The 18,273-nt window shown below is 37.1% G+C and overlaps 1 protein-coding gene across 4 annotated transcripts in view; it reads left to right on the forward strand.

Moving 5' to 3' along the window:
• LOC138755209 (zinc finger protein 236-like) overlaps positions 1-18,273 on the forward strand; it is a 160,014-nt gene that overhangs the window by 87,608 nt on the left and 54,133 nt on the right. For all 4 annotated transcript variants that reach the window (XM_069920764.1, XM_069920763.1, XM_069920765.1 and 1 more), the window contains 3 exons: positions 510-770; positions 4,112-4,389; positions 17,105-17,206. In XM_069920764.1, the coding sequence (XP_069776865.1) occupies positions 510-770; positions 4,112-4,389; positions 17,105-17,206 (641 nt within the window). The remainder of the gene's footprint in view (positions 1-509; positions 771-4,111; positions 4,390-17,104; positions 17,207-18,273) is intronic.

The raw sequence follows: 18,273 nt of genomic DNA on the forward strand, positions 1-18,273 counted from the left end.
TCGTGAGACTTTGGCTTCTCAGCAATCTATTCCTTAAAGATCCGAGTAAAGCATTATTCATGTTGAATGTTTTGTTGCAAGACCTATGATGAAGAATTTGAGTGAATATCTCCTTGTATTATGAACTTGGTAAAATTACATTGAATTTACAGCCCTACAACATGTCATTCTACCCAAAGGTCATGTTCCTCTCTTCCATGAGCACCTTTCTGCTCTCCTTCCATTAAACCTTTTCAGTTGTACATTTCTCACAGGTGCTTATCTGGATTTCACTTAAATCTATTTAGATTGATGTCTCAACTGCTCCTGATGGAAGCAAACTCCACATTCAAACCACTCTCTGGGTAAAGGAGTTTCTCCTGAAATTGGAGTTAATTGTATTGTATTCAGCACTTCTTATCATAGACATTAAAATGAGAGAGGAGGGAGAAAGTTCTGCTGATTTGGATTACTGTACTGTGGTGAAATGGTGTTGATGGTTGTAGTGAACTGCTTTGTTCTTGTTTCAGATCTCATACAGGTGAGAAACCATTCAAATGTTCACAGTGCGGCAGAGCCTTTGTTTCATCTGGGGTCCTCAAGTCACACATCCGGACGCATTCTGGCCTGAAGGCCTATAAATGTTTGATTTGTGATGGGACTTTCACCACTAATGGTAGCCTGAAGAGGCACATGTCCACCCACAGTGAGGTGCGTCCCTTCATGTGCCCCTATTGTCAGAAAACTTTCAAGACCTCTATGAATTGTAAGAAGCATATGAAGACTCATAGGTAAGAGCTTTTGAATTTAGTTTGTATGCATTCAGTTGAAGCTTCTTCAATCTTCCTGCATGGATAGATCTCATATAACTGAGTATTTAGCTCTTTTAATGAAAGTGAAGATTGGAGAAAAAGAACTTATTTTCAGTCACAGGTTGGGTTCAAAAGGCTGTTTCCACTCGTTGAAGATCCCAGTATCAAGGAGCTATTAAAAAATTAAGTTGCATTTTCAATTCTTCACAGCTTTAAAAGCCTCAGCTCATCTATTCCTCAAATCTCAAATACTTTGCCATCGTCAATCAACATAATTTCCATCCTTCACTCTTAAATTTTTTTAAATGTTTAAAAAGTTTTATTTACAGCACTGGCCATTTAAACCCGTGCCACCCAATTACACCAAAATTTGCTTTTGAAGGGTGAGAGGGAAACCAGAGCACCCGGAGCAGACACGGGGAGAAGGTACGAACTCCTTATAGACAGTGCTGGATTTAAAACTGGGTTACTGGTGCTGTACTAGCATTGCACTGTCCCTAACCTCTGCTGCACACATCTAATTCTTCCCTTTTTCTGCAGTCTCAGTTAATTCATGTTGGCTCTTAATCAATGCCTCAAATTTAAAATCTCCAAATGTGTGTAGTTTTATGAACACTTTATCCAAGGGACATCCAGTCCTCTTACTCGGTACGCACCTAAAACTTTTTCTGATTCCAACAACGTCTCAAATCTCTAATTATTCAACTATTCACAATTCAATGGTGTAGCTGCTGTTTCTTGATCCATGTGACAATAGCAATTTAATGAACAATTCAATATTTAGAATTCTCAATCCTTGAAATCAGTTATTGAGATTCTTCATTCCTTGGGCTGATATTCAAAAGGAATCCAGAGGAACCGGGATCAGGCAGGAAGGTGAATTTGATATTTTTACAAGGTCGTATGGTAGAGCTGTGCACTGCCTCACTAATCTCACTCCTTTCTTCCCCCACTCCTTGCATGTAATCAATATCTAATAAAACAAGAAAAAGAGTCTGCAGATGCTGGGGATCAAGAAATTATTGCTCCAGAAAATAAATATGTTAGTGTAGAATAAGTTCCTGTTGACAAAAGAACTAGGTATTGCATTAAATTTTTAGAAAATATGTTATGAGCTCACAACCCTCTTAATTATTTTTGGGACTAAAGGGACTTTGTTAGCACTAACGCAACAGCAATGCAAAATTCACCAGACAATGGTAAATTCAAAATAATAGTTTTTTTATTAAACTATTAATAACATAACATTTCTTACTTAACTCTAAATTTAACCCCACTATGTAAATGTGTGTGTGTGTAATAAAGTCCCATTCTTAAAAAGTCAATTTTAAAACTTCAGCATCATTTTTGACTTGCTTGAAGGTCTTAAATTCTCAGTTCAGAAATAATCACTTTTAAACATCATATCTTTAGGCCTCTTTACTCACAGTTCTGCCCTCTTTTCAAAGAGACAGGGAATGTGGCAATTTTATTCTACTATGAATTCACAAACCCAGACAAGGGTTAAATGAAGAAGCCATGCAAAAATAGACCCAGTTGAATTCTGTCCTCTTTTCCAAAGAGACAATGAAGTGGTCTTCCCTATTTCAAAAACCACTGATTCTGTGTTCCCTTCTTCCAGGAGTAACACACACAAAAACACCATTCTGGTTACTGTAACTTGACCTTGTCTTTCACAAGGTTTCAAACCCTGTGGGTCACAGGGTTTTGACTTCTGTCAACTCCAAACTGAACTGCTCTAAAAATGTATGAATTTGATAATTCTCCAAATCATGTGACTAGTTACATCATCAATGTGGTCAGTACTAATTCTTTGAAATCATTTGATCAGTTATTGGAATTTTAATCTCATTAAAAATTGTTTCTTGTAAACTATGTGATCTTCATACTTCTGTCTTGTAGACGACACAATTCTGAAAGATTACCTCACTTCTGTTTCAAAGGCTTAAGTATATCACTAACGTGGCACTGAGTTTCATTTCTCTCGTTCAAGAGGCATAACTGGGTTTGTTTTTAGAAACAGATAGCTTCCTCAGCAGGTATTGAGTACTTAGAAACTTCACTTTTTTTAATAAAGCCAACATTCTATTGTCCTTGAATCATTAAAACCCCCTTCAAATCCATTAACTCTGTCTTTCCAAGACCCGTCGACTCCAAAAATGAACTCTCTTCTCTGTGTACAATTTTCTCTGTAATTGTGCTAATTATTAGAAATATAGTTTAACATTAAATTAAAGGTTAACACAAATCCTTTACACCTCCTTCCCACAGAGAAATTTTAACTTCTACAAGGTCAAAATTTTAAACTGCAATCTATCATTTATCTGGTAGACTTTACATTCTAATACAATGTAATACAAACAAATAAGGCATAAACATATAAATTCAACATCTAGACAAGCATTCACCAATGACGCTGTGTCATTATAATGTCTTATAATCAAGTCATATTCTTGCAAAATTAAACTTCAGTTCAATAGTCATCTATGCTTATTTTTAATCTTACTTAAAAATTATGGTCAATGTAAACAATGCTTTATCCCATAGCAATGCAAACATATACTTCAAAATGTTGTGGAGCTAATACAAGAGACGATAATTATTTTCCAATAGCAGAATAATTCTTTTGAGTATTTATTGAATTTCTTAGGTACATAAACCACTGGATTTTCAACAACATAATCTTTTTGTATCATACAGCACAGTCTGCATCTTTAATGGCATCAACTGCTAAAGCAAATGGCTTTTCAAAGTCAAATGATTTAAGCATAGGTTTATGACATAACATGACTTTCAGCTTGTCAAATGCTTCTTGATAAATGGCTGTCCAAAATAAACTTTTCACTTTTCTTTAAAAGATTAGTCAGGTGAAGAGCTTTTACAGAACTTCCCATAATATCCAATCATTCCTAAAAATCTCCCAATAATGTTCTTGAACTAAGGGACACAGTCAAGTGAATTAAATTCCTTGACAGTTGATGCATTGATGCACCTATTATGATGAAAGAAATTTATAACAAAAGCTTGTTTTAGTTGTTGTTTGAAATGTGTTCAACATCAGCAGGGCAAAAACTATTTCCTATCACTTATCACCCTAAGAGCTGAACAAAGCACAAGCCAAGAGTTGCTTGTAAGTCATATTTATTAAAAATGGCAGATTCCTTTCCTTGCTGGACTTTGGTTCTAAAATCGTAAATGGTTTACCATAGGCTGGAGTTATAGTTCTTTATAGTTCAGTACCAGGCATAGTAGAGAAAGTGTACAGATATCAAACTCTTTCCTAACCTATACCACCAATTCAAATCTGTTTCTATGCATAGATATGAGCTTGCTCAACAGATACAACAACAACAACAGCAGCAACAACAGCAGACAGCACCCCTGGATGACGATGGCTTGGTCGAAACTATGGAACAGCAGCCTGATCCAAATACTGGACAGGCACAAGTTCAGATTCAGGCAAATGAACTACAGCAGCCTTCAACGATCAGTGCTGATCAGCAGTCTATGCTAGGCCTGACTCCAGAGCAAGTTGTGGGACCTCAGCAAAGTGGGCTGGGCCAACAGCTTGCAGACCAGCAGCTTGTACAGGAGGAAGGTAAGGATGGGAAAGCTATGCAAGAGTTTGAACTGTAATTATTTTGAACAACATTAAAGGTTAAAAAAAAAGTATATATTTTTTCAATCAAGTTTATTGTTACTGATTTTACAAGTGCGACCTAACAAAATAGCATTCTCTGGTCCTCTGGAGGTACACAACTGGACATAACATTCATACAGAAGACAATACATATGCAGGACAAGTATTTCATCTATACAAAAAAAATATTGTTTTGTGTAAATGTGAGTCTCTGATCATTAATGAGTTGTTCCTTTAGTCGTTCAGCATTTTCACTGCCCGTGGGAAGAAGCTGTTCCTCAGCCTGGCGATGCTGGCTCTGATACTCCTGTATCTCTTCCCCAACGGGAGCAGCTGAAAGCTGCTGAGTGCAGGGTGGACATATATCCGAGTAGATTGCGTTGATTGGTGCGGGAGAGGGGAGGAAGACTCCAGTGATCCTCTCTGCCACTCTTATGGTCCTGTGGATTGACCTCCGATTGTACCACATGGCGATGCAGCTAGCCAGGACCCTCTTGATAGAGCTTCTGTAGAAAGTTTTTTTTAAAACTTTATTTAAGATTTTATAACATGAATAACATATGAGGATTACATTAACAAAAAATTAAGAATAAAATAATAAAATTACAATACAATATCAGTAATCTAAATAAATTATACCCTCCCCAATAATTATTACACATTATTAATCCAACTCAAATTAGTCCAACCCCCCCCTTTCCCCCAAAATAAAGAATGAAGAATTAATAAAGTTAATAATATATGTGAGAAAAAAACCCACTTACAAAAAAAAACAAAATCAAAACCGATTAAAATACTAACAAAAAGAAAAGTAATTAATACTAAAATATCAGACTTAAAAAACATATTTAAATCAAACTTAAATGCATATATTTAACAAACGGAGTTAAGATGAAACATATATTTAACTCAAACTTAATATAAAAAATTAGTAAAGTTAGTAACATTATCTATCAAAAATTCTTAAACAATAATCAATTCTTTAAAAAAAATTGTAGCATGAAAAAAAGATGAAAAAAAAACTTTCTCTATAGAAATAAACCTTCACCAACTATCAACTAACTTCACATCTATCATATTAGTCACATAAACCACCATCTTAAAACAAAATTCAAACCTCATTAAGCATTGTACAATTCAATTTTAGTACTCTTCCACCATTTTTCCCTTTTACTCTTAAATAGTTATCCAATAAAAGCTCCAATACCACATTTAAATATCCCCAATCATTACGTTAAAATTCAAATATCCGAATAATAAAAACACATCTATAACGAAATCTATATCTTCAACAAATGGAGCATAAACCACAAACAAAATTCAATCTCATTAAAAATTGTACAATTCAATTTATAACTTTCAGCATTATTCTTTCGTTCTATAACTAAAATTGCAAAATAATATACACCAGAATTACCACTCCTTTCGCCTTAAAGTTAAAGAAATAATATATTAAAAAAAACTTATCCATCCCATTCACATTTAAATTTCAGATATTCCTTATCTACTGAATAAACTTTACAAAAAAAACCACATCAATTTTTAGTTTTTTAAACAATCAAATACTTTCTTATGCTTTTTTTTTATATTTAAATTAAAAAAAACCCCTTCACTCTTTAATCTAATAATACAAAAAAAAGGAAAAAAAAAACAGGTAGGAGGTTAAAAATACCCCCTCCCGTCTAAACCGCGCAATGCGGTAACTCCCAAAAAAAATGGGTGTGTGATAACTCACACGTAGCAGATGACTTTCAGGAAATAGTGCCTATCCAGTTCTCTCCCCCAACTCTCACTTCATCTTAAACTAACATCATCATTATTTAATATCCCTTTTTTAAAAAAAAAAATTAGAAAAAAAAAGGACAACTCTTCTTTTAATCAGCTCCAACTGCCGAGTCACCATTACAACCATTCCTTCTTGGAGCACGGCTCTTTTCTTCCATCTCTTGTCTCCTTAGAGATCGCGGCGGACTATGTCTCTGTTGAAACTGAGTAATTGGCAGCTCTTGAGCAAATGCTATAGCTTCCTTTGGAGAATCAAAGAACTTTGGTTGGCAACCATCTTGAAAAACCTTCAAAACAGCTGGATATCTAAAGGTTGCCTTATAACCTTTCTTTCATAACAACTCTTTAGCAGGATTAAATTCCCGTCATTGGAACATAACTTCTTGACTCAAATCCGCATAGAAGAAAACTCGATTATTTTGAATCATCAAGGGTGATTTTCTCTGTTGTGCATTTCTAATAGCCACTCGTAAAATTATTTCTCTGTCGTAATAATTCAAGCAACGAACCAAAACAGGTCTTGAACTTTGACCTGAAATAGGTCTTCTACGCAAGGCTCTGTGAGCACGTTCCAGTATTATACCTTCCGAGAAATGTTCTTGACCCAACACCTGTGGAATCCATTCAGTAAAAAATTTTCTTGGGTCTGGTCCCTCCATACCTTCCGGCAAACCAATAATCTTTATATTATTCCGTCTGGATTGGTTTTCCAAATAATCAATCTTTTTCACCAAATTTTTATTTTGAGTTTGTAAGTCTTCGACCATTTTGGTCACATCAAAAACTTGATCCCGTATCGTCTATATCTTCTTTACACAAATTAAATTTATCTCTCACTTCAAGCTTAAAAGCTCCAAACTCAGCCATCTGTTGAGAATGTATTTTCACCAAAGTATTAAACCTAGTACCAAGTTCAGTCATAATCTTGAATAATACCTGCATTGTATAAGATAATTTAGATTAAAGATTCACAAAAATCTTTTCAATTGGAAGAGATTTTGGCTCAACAAATTCCTGTTTCTTCTCCAAAGGATCTTCTATTCCTTCCTTCATTCTGGTTGCCTTCCTTGTAGTATGACTGCGTGTGGAAACCCCAGCCACAGACTCTCCAGCAATGACTGGAAGACGTTGGCCGGGGTTTTCCCCAGTCCATAATGTATTAAATTCTCCCAGTACATCAAGTTGTATAGGTTCTTGTATCTCAAAAGATGCAGTTTGCAGCGCCACCTCTACAGCTGACAAATGCCTTTGAGTAACTCTTTGTTCTAAAGGCTGTTTGGCGCCCTCTTTAGGGGGCTCTACCGATGTAACATAGAGCTCTACATCCGAACACTGTACCTCTCTCCTGGGATCCATTTCACTCTGAGTCCCGGTGTCTTTCCTGTAGGTAGGCTCCAAAACTTGAACTTTTGGAAAATGTAGTTTTTTGATGATCTATTGTCGTTTTTTTTTTGCTCTTTTCCACCAATTGTACCATCATAAGTTAAATTAACAGCACTGAAATTATCTAAACTTTTAAAGAATTTTAACGGGCATTTCTAGACAAAACAATAAGATAGAGTCAGGAGAGGACTGGAAGGCACGTCTGATCCTTACGCCATCTTGCCACGCCCCCCGCTCCTGTAGAAAGTTGGTTAAATGTTGTTTCAGTCTTCTCAGAAAGTGGTCGCTGTTGCACCTTCCTCAATTGGAAGATTTCACATTGTCTCTGATTATCCTGCATGGAAAGAGATCCACAAGGCTTTCCCTTTTTAAGGTGTACTTGAGGATGGAATGACTTGCATTGATAGCAAGCAAAGCAAACTTTTTTTCTCTGCATCTTGTTACATGTAACAATAAAGAATTTTTGCCATTGGCTCAAAAATTCAGTATTTTTGGATTATGGCATAGATGGAAACTTGTTTCCACTACCCCAGTATGCAGTAAGCTTCAGGTTAGAACTGAGTCTTTCCTTGCTTGCACAAAAAATCTGGGGAAACTAGGCAGGTCATGCAGTGTTCTTTGTGTAGCAAAGATAAGTATGCCTAACTAATGTTTCAGGCCAGAGCCCTTCAAGATATAAGCAAAATGCAGGTAAGTGCATGAATAAAATGGGGGAAGGGTCAGAGGGAGGAGCACAGGGCCACAGGCAAGAGATCATAGGTGGATATGGGTGGACGGGCACAAGGGGGAATAAAAGCTGAGACGTGACAGAGGAGGGGATAACTGAATGGAGAGGGAAGGGGGTGGAGAGCTGAAGGAAAGGAGACAGGGGTGGAAAGGAGAGGGAGACGGGAGTGGCCTAACGGACACTGGAGAACTGTGTTTCTTTTACTTTGTATGTGGTAATTGTGCATCAAGTTGGGTGAGAAATTCTCTTTTATGATCTATGCCACCAGATGGAGCTAACATTCTCCTCATTCTCTAGATCAGCCTAACCCAAGCCTGATTCTGCATTAGCAGTCAGTCTGGTGTCTGATCAGTCTGCTGCAGTGTGGTTGACTCATGCTTCCCCGCATAGTCTTTCACCCAGATCAGGTTAATTTGCTCAGTAAGGATTTTTTCAGGAGGTTGAGAGTTTCAGGTACATTTATTTGCTAGGGTTTGGGTGACATGTTTTGACATCTAACCTTTAACAAATGACTGATAAATACAAGCATAAAATTCATTTTATATATAATTTTAAAGTTTCCTTATCCTTTCCTAAACCAGAGTGAATGATCATCAACTTTTTTTTGAATATTTGCTTTAAAAATGTTTCCATACATGTAACTAATTAATCATTATACAATTAAATAAGTGCTTAAATTGAAGAAATTTCATTTGTTACATGATGGTTATAAACCCTCACTCCCAATAAAGAATAATATATATGTATATAAAGAATTATATACAATTTAGTATAAAAAGAAGGAAGAAACCGTGTAGTGTCATGGATTGCCCAACACACTGGAACTCAACAGATTTTATCTGATCATTTTAATTTTAAGGAAGCAGGTTAACACAGGTCTTAAGAGGCTGGAAGAACATTTTTACATAATTATACCTAAAAATCGTATATATAGGCTACAAATTCACGAAAATGTAGGATATTTATTTCTCAAAATTGTATGTAATTTTCTCTAAAGGGACACAGCATTGAATTTATGCATTCTATCTTCCTATATCTAAACATGTGTCCTATTTCCAAGTCACTACAATAAATTTCCTTGCAACTGCCAATGCTATTTTAACAAATTTCATTCGAGATATTGACAATTTTAATTTGGGTTTTGTCTTTCTGTATTTCCAAATAGAAATAAATCTGGGTTTAATGGAAATACTGTACCTGTAACTTGTTCTAAGAAGTTTCGTAGATCCACCCAAAAAGGTTTTTACCTTAGAACATGACCAGGTTGAATGCAGGAAAGTGCCCATCTCTTCACTACACCTAAAACGTTGATCTGATAAATCTGATTTCATTCTATTCAGTTTTTGTAGTGTTAAATAGAGCTGATGTAAACAATTATACTGAACTAACTTGTATCTTACATTTATAGTATTTATCATGCTATCTTGACAATGATCTAACCATTATTGCTCATCAATTATAATATTCAGATCCAACTCCCATTTCTGTTTAGATTTATACACTCCCTGTTTCGTAGTTTTTTTTGCAATAAAAGATATATTGCAGACGTAAATTTTTTTAGTATTTCCGCTCCTAATAACAGTTTCCAGCTCACTACAAATAGGTAACTGCATTTCTAAACCTAACCAACAAAAATTAAAATCCCCTCCTATCAAAATGCTTTCATGAGCCTCTGCTAAGTTCAAAAAGGTTTCTTCTATAAATTTTTCATCATCCACATTAATGAATAAAGATTTAGAAGAATCCACAATTCTGAATATATTTGGTAGTGTATCATATCTCCCCCCAAGGTCTGTTACTACGTTTTGTATTTTAATTGGAAGATTTTTTTTTCACCAGGATTGCCACTCCTCTTATCGTTGAATTGAACGATGAAGCTGCCACATACCTAACCCAGTCTCATTTTAACTTCAGATGTTCTTTCTCAATGAAGTGAGTTTCCTGCAAAAAAGCCAAGTCTCCTCCCATTTTCTTGTCATGTGCTGATAATCTCTTTCTTTTCACTGGATCGTTTAACCCACTCCTTTCTTCGCCCCTGTCTGTGGCCCTTCCTCCTTCAGTGTTCTTTTTGAATATCCAATATATTGGCGAGCATCTCCGCTGGCAATCCAGATGAAGAAAACAGATTTACTTCTAGAGCATTGATATGAGCATATCTATCTATCTAAATATAATAGTTTATAACATTTCTTACTCTGTACATTTTTTACTAATTCACTAGGAGGGTCAGGCTCCTATGTCCTAACCCAGCAGCATAACGTGACATCCCCCTGAGTAAATGTTGGTTAAATAATACCCACCTCTAGTTGCCACTATCTTACGGGTTGCATCTGAAGTCACAGTTCCCCACATGATACAATAAGATTTACAAACCAATCTCCTCCACTGGTATTTAAATCTTAAATATTTAGTATATACGGAAAAGAAAAGAAAAAATCAAAAAAGAAATTCAAAAAAATTTCAAAAAATCAACAAAGGTAAAATAAATATATAGTATTTAAACTAATCACTCATTATATACTAGTCCATTAAAACATATCAGTAACTATTGCACTTCTAATTCTTCATTCCCTCTGGATCATTTGGAGATTTTACACAGATTCTTTTGCTTGTGCAAAGCTTGAGAAAATCTTCAAGGTGGCCAGATGGTGCACTACATATCTGTATCCTTTTTCCCAAAGAATTTTCTTAACTGGGTTGAATTTTCTTCTTTTTAATATAACAGCAGGTTTATCAGGGTAAAATGGAACTCTAGCCCCCTGTATGCTCAAGTGGATCAATCCTTGCTCTTGCCCCTTCTGCTGCTGGTGTCAAAATCTTTTTTCTGTCTTGATACCGAAGAAACTTCATTAATACAGAATGTGGATTCTGGTTCAAAAGCAGTTTTGGTCTAAGCTCTGTGTCCCCCTTTCGATCGCTTTTGGGTGTTCAAAGTTTGCTTGACCCAATACTTCAGAGATCCATTTAGCAAAGAAAGCATTTGGATCTTGCTGTTTAACTCCTTCTTTAAGACCAACTATTTTAATGTTATTTCTTCTACAAAAATTTTCCAGTATGAAGCTTCTGATTTTCCATAACTGGAGTAGTGGTAGAATCTTCCAATCTAGTAATTCTGTCATCCATGTTTTTCTCCCTGTACTCTCTTCATCTAGTTTATCAATTTTTCTGTTCAGCTTATTAACAATGTTCATAACTTTATTTATTTCTCCTTTCACTTCCCTTCTCATTTCATGAAATTCTTTAATTAATAAATCAATGCTTTTTATCCTTTACATTTTCTTTTAAAAGTTTTAGTTTAATTTAATACCTCCTCTTCTAGTGGCTGAGCTACCTCTTCATCTTTATCAATAAAGTTGGGAGCTTAACTCCTCTTCCTCCTCCTCCGATGGCATTTCGGAAGACCCCAATTTAAAAAAAAAAAATTTTTTTGTGCATGCGTGATATTTCGCGCATGGGCAGTCCACTTCCAGCATCTTCTCTGACGCCATCTCCCTGTTGCTGCAGGGGAGTGACGTCAGCAGAAGTCCTGTTGGCAAGTTCACTCACCCAGGGAGTAGCTTGTGTGCTAACTCCTGCTTGTGACTTGCAGCAGGCCTCCGATCTTTCTTGGTTTTCTCATCACGTCAGACTCCAGGTAATGCAGCAACTACTTTGTCTTTCTTTGGAGGCATCTTGAAAGTACTTTAGAAGTGTTTAAATGTATTCTTAAAATTTTTTAATAGTTTATAACATTTCTTACTCTGTACATTTTTTACTAATTCACTAGGAGGGTCAGGCTCCTATGTCCTAACCCAGCAGCATAACGTGACATCCCCAAAGGTCATCATTCTTGAATACATTCTATAGATTAGTAGTCTCTGGTGCACGACAGGTGATAGGAAGTCTTGAAGCTTTCAGCACCAATTTCATTGGAAAGTATACAGAACACTGTAAAGAGATTAAACAAGTTGTTCATGTTGTTTGTAGCATTTGCTTTCTGATACTTCTGCAAAATAATGAATTCCATGACATATTCATGACAATAGATTCTGATGCTGGCTACTGTCATTCTCTGGGACATCCCCAATTCCTTAAAATATATGACCCAAGGTAGTACTAAATGAAATGGTGTTTACAGAATGTAAAAAGATTGATGTGGAATTTATATTCAGGAATATATATTTTATTTCAACTTTTGTACCCAAATGTTCATGGTTGTCTTCTCATTGGGGAAAAAATGATGACCTTGCACTGTTTCAACTGTTATTTTCGCCATACCCTACACTTTGTCTTTATATCCTGTACTCTTGACTAACTCTAACACTACTTTCAGCACTTTGTTTTAATATTGCTCGTCCTGGATTACTGAAGTTTTGGTTGACTTCCATTGAAAGCATGCAAAACAAAACTTTTCACTGTATCTCGGTACACATACAATTCTTCTTCCACTCTTCTGCATGTTTATTCCACATCAATTTTACCTTTGGTGCAATATGTGTTAATCCCCAGAAAGGGGGTTTTCATTACTTTTTAGAAAGTGTGTTGTTTTCATGCTGCTTGGAGCTTGGGAACTCGCTGTGGGGGAATTTGTTGTGTTTTTTACTATTCTTTGATGCTTAGCAGTGGACCACTGAAGAAGGGTACCAAGATACAACTGGAAATCAACCCATTAACAATGAAAATAGTGGATAGAATGTCCCACTATGCATAATTTGTGCTAAGGCAAATGCATATTGGGGTTTCAGATTCAAGGTTTGTGTATCTCCAACTTTACTGGTCCTAACTGTAGGCATTCTTCGCACATGCGTTTCTTTATTCGTGTTTATTTACAACAGTTGGGCATGAAAATAATGGTCCTAAACTGTATCATATCAAATTTATTTAATTACAGAGCATTACTTAATTTGTATCTGAACCATATAATTGATTTTCTGATGCTAATGAAAACAAATTTACTTGCTCTGTGCAAAAAAAAAGTTGTTTGTGTTGGAATTATATTGTTATTAATCTTTAGTTATAAAATATATTAACCAACCAATTTTCCCTTGCAACCGTGCCTGCCTGTCTCGCATTGGACTTGTCAGTCACCAATGAGCCTGCAGCAGACGTGGACATACCCCTCCATACATCTTCGTCCGCGAAGCCAAGCCAAAGAAAAAGAAAAATATATTATTTTAGTAAAGTTATTCTGTGGGTTGGACAGGGACACGCAGAAACTATTTTCTGAGACAAAATGTCTACTGGTTCATTTTTCGGGTGTACAGCCATAAAATTGAAGTGATTGTCCATTGAAACTAAAGACAACGATGTTTACTCAGAGAAACATCTGTGTACACAAGAAAGTCATCTGTTGGTTAGCTGAGCAGACAGTCCAGAAGCATTTTTTCATTAACTTTTGGAAGAGAGGAACTTTAGAATCAGAATTTATTGTCATGAACAAGTCATGACATTTGGTGTTTTGCAGCAGCATTTTAGTACAAACATTCATATTATAACCATTCATATTATATTGTAAAAATAAAATAAAAATAGTAGCGCACGAAAAGTAAGGCAGTGTCTTTGGTTCATTGATTATTCAGGAAACTGATGACAGAAGCAGTCCTTGTGCCGTTGAGTGCTCATCTTTAGGCTCCTGTACCTTTTTCCCAATGGTAGAAGAGCGAAGAGGGCATGACCCGGGTGGTGGGGCTCTTTGACGATAGAGGCTGCTTTTTTAAGACACTGCCTCATGGAGATGTCCTTGATGGAGTGAAGTCTGTTGCTTGTGATGTCCTGAGAGTTGGCACCTCCATACCAGGCAAACTTCAAACAAGATCAGCAGTGATGTCACATCATGTGATTAAAAGACATTTCAAGGAGACGTCTTTAATATTGCACCAGTTTCATCTGAAGTTGGAGAGAAATGCTTCAGTAAAGGAGGTCCTGTTGTGGTGTTGTCCTTATCATGGAAGATGCACAAAATCACTGACAATAAAGAAGAGCCTATTCACTGTCTCTTTGTCAAAAGAAGGCAGTTCTACCATGTCCATTTGTAATGGTGACTTCATTTAACCCTTGCCTGGGTTTATGAAATCATTGTGTGAAGCACAAGTTGCGAAATGTCCATGCAAAAGAGTGGGATTTGTGAAAAATCATTTGTATGAAGATACATTTCTCTGAAAACAAATCTGATGACCTGGTGTCACCTACTTCATAATTACTTTTGAACAAGACATTTGTGTGTCTGAACTGTAATGGTTTAGGGGATTAAACTCACACACACACACACACACACACACACACACACACACACACACACACACACACACACACACACACACACACTCTTTAGTGTTAAGTAAGATTTTGTATTATTAATAAAAATTGTTTTGAAGATACCATTGTATTGGTGAATTTCTATTGCTCCTGGTCTAGGTCGTGATATGTTAAATACACAGTCTTTTAAGGCCATTCATGGAGTGCTATACTTTGAGTACCTAGAAACCATATCTATGAGAGTATGGACAGGTCTACTATAAATCTTATTAAATTAATTTAAGGTCTAATTTAATAAATTTTAATTTGAATATAATTTTGAAAATGGTGGGGTTTGCCAGAACTGCTGTAATGGCATTGCTGGTGTGAACCCAGGGAGAGAAGGCTCAGTGCTCTCCTGGGGTCCAACTGCCTAGTCTGATTAATTTCAGCTCCGTATATGCTTTAAATGGTCTGTAAATGGAGACGACGGTCGTTTTATTTAAAATTCCGCGACCGTGGGGTTTGCGCCCATGAGGTGGTGCCTATAATCGGCAGCTGTTACAGGGTGTTACAGACTTCAGGGAAGTGGAGAACTGGCACACAGGGCACCAAAGAACAGGGAAATCACATCTCCACCCCCCCAAACATCTGAGAAGGAGAATCAGAGGAGACAACCCAAGGGATGGTGTGACAAAGTATATAGATATGTTTTTGGGAGATAAATTGGGAGAAGTTTGTTAGAGTAGGTTACATACAAATACTTTAAAAAAGATCTTATTTGAAATACAGGATCTCTGCTTATGCTAGATATATCGGCTCCACAGCTTTTACAAGAGCTTGGAGAGTGCCCAGGAGACTTCACTAATGAATTGTTGTTTACAAAAGACAACAGATGAAATATCTTATCGGAGCTGCCTTCTCTCTGTAGTAGAGCTTGTTGTTCTAAGAGGATCATGTGGTTTGCAAGCAGAGAGAGTCAAACAGGCTTTCTCTCACAGAGTGAGGGATACAGAGATCACTTCTACAGTGTTACAGCCAGCAGAAACAACTGGGACTGGAACAGGACAAGCTGAAAAGCTTGTGGAAAGCCCCATTTGGAAGATAGCCTGGTCAAAGCCCTTGTGGTTCATGCAAGAGGAGAGGACTGGCTGTCTAATGTTTCACTTGGAATAAGAGAAATAAGGAACTTTTTGGTGACCTGAAAGAAAGAGATTATCATCTGGAGAACCCTGAAGGGGCAAGTTTCGACAGCAAGACACTGAAGTGGCTGAAGGAAGTACAGTAGTTGTGGATGTAATGGAACAACAAATCTCTCTAAACACTGACAAGAACCTTCCTAAGCAGTAACCTTTTATCTTTCAAGCACCAAAGCCTGGTGAACTTTATAAATATTAAATTCTGTGCACAGTATAAGAATTGCCTGCAACCAGTGAACTTGGAGGAATGAGAAGTGAGATTGGACTGTGAACCAAAGAACTTTTCTGAACTTACACACATATTACACACACGTGGGCTTAGAATTAGAAGGGGGTTAAGTTTAGTTAGTTAAGTTAAAGTGTGATTCTGTTTTCACGTTTAAAGATAATTAACAGCAACTTTTGTTTAAGTAACCATTTGTCTTGGTGAATATCTAATGCTGCTGGGTTTTGGGGTCCTCTGGGCTCGTAACAATGGTGACCACAGCAGTGGACCAGGGAGGGGCTCTGCATCTGAGGAACCCACGGGTGGCGGGCTGTTGGCCACTAGGGTTAAGGAACTTGTACCAGGCTAGGGACTGCTGGAGACTGGCTGAAGGGGTACCAGATATTGGAATAGAGATGCAAGAGGGCGTTGAGGGGTTCCTAATCATATCGGAGGTTCGGATCTAGGTCTCGGGTTGCCGATGGTTTGGCCTGTACTCTGTGTGGCTGCGGAGGCAGCAGGAGCACTGGAGGTGAATCCATGGACACTCGGTGGCTCCGGGGGTGAACTCTCTTTTGCTTCTCTTTAAGAGGCCACTTCAGGCAAATTCAGGACGTGACCAATCTGCCTTACAGCAGACAAAAGGCAATTTTGTGTAATGTGACACGGTTTTTATTACACAACAATAAATTGAATCTTGAATCTTGCAATCCCTCATGGCTGGAACATTTCTGACAGGATAAGAACATGAGATCAGATTTATGTTGCTGTCATGTTTGAAAAGCTTAAAGCATTGGGTGCCTTGTGTACTCAGTTGTGTGCTTCAATCTAAATGCCCACTGCAGGTAATTTTTTACAGTGGAATAATTGTGGCTGATAATAGAGATAGCTTGAAATAATGTGAGGAGGATTAAGGAATAGATGATCAGGTTGACTAGCTGGACTTCTCCCAAAATTAACTTTCTCACTGAACCTCAGTCCATGAGACAATAAACGAGTTTGAGATTAGTGAGAGTTATGAGGAGAACAAATCCTAACATGAACTGTTGGGCCAAATGGCTCTTCTTTGCAACAGATTCACTGTAATGTTTTTGCTGTCAGATTTTGCTCTTGTAACTACTCTAAAGTTGCTTATGTTCTCTATTTATTTATCGACTCCAGATTCCTTTGTGACAGCACATCATACCTTGCAGCAGAATATCAGCCAGTATGATCAACAAGCGATAACACAGCAAGCCTTTGACCAACAGAGTCTAACCCAAGGTTGTACATTTTTTTTGAAAACAAAAACAAAATTGATGTTCTCTCTTGACTTGTGCTGTTCTACTTTAAAGTGATTCAATTTGCATTTTTATTTCAGGTCATAGATTCATAAAGAACAGAAACAGGCCCTTCAGCTCACCATGTCCATGCCCACCAATAATTATCCATTTATACTCATCCTTTTTACCAGCTCTTGGTTAATGGTCTTCTATGCCATGGTGCTTCAAGTGTTCCTCTAAATTTATATTAACTGTTGGGGGAGTACCTGCCATTCCAGTCCACAACTATCCTTCCTATGTGTGGTACACAATTGGTTGTGAGCTTCCAATACAAAAGTACCCTCCATCACCTTCCTCTTCCTGTTGTGAAGCCAATTAAGATCCCATTTGGCATGCCTTGCTGGAACCCCTGGTTCTACATTTGGACCAACCTCTTCTGTGGGATCTTTTCAAAGGCCTTGCTGAAGTCCATAAGAACTACGTCAACCATACTGTGCTCTTTGATACATTATGCTGCTACTTCATTGAAAAGTTTACTCAAATTAGTCAGATAAGATCTTCCTCGAACTAAAAAAGGATGATGATCTTTGATTAATCCTTGCTTTTCCAAGTGTAAACTGGTCCTGCCCCTCAGGAATTTTTCAAACAGATTCCCTGTCACTGATGTTGGGCTCACAGACTTGTGGTTCCCTGGTTAGTCCCCTAATAAGGCTACCACATTTGCTGTTCTCCTATCTTCTGTTGCCTCAGCCAGTGAAGAGTTAAAAATCCCTTTCAGAGCCCCAGCATCTCATCTCTTGTCTCCCACTGCAGCCTGGAGTACATCTGATCAGGCCCTGGATATTTAACAACCAAGGTATCTCATACCTTTTTAATGGTAACATGTTTTACGGTTTCACCACCATCCCCACTGGACTCTCTAATCACAGAGATTTTCTCTTTGGAGAATGTAGGTGTGGTGTTCATCTAAATGTTAAGGCTCGATATGAAGACTGACAGTTTCTAATGAGCTCTGCTCTTTCCCTGGTTACCTTTTTGTCCTTAATATACTAATAAAATGCTTGGTAT

Source organism: Narcine bancroftii, chromosome 2 (assembly GCF_036971445.1).
Source record: "Narcine bancroftii isolate sNarBan1 chromosome 2, sNarBan1.hap1, whole genome shotgun sequence".
Taxonomy (NCBI): domain Eukaryota; kingdom Metazoa; phylum Chordata; class Chondrichthyes; order Torpediniformes; family Narcinidae; genus Narcine; species Narcine bancroftii.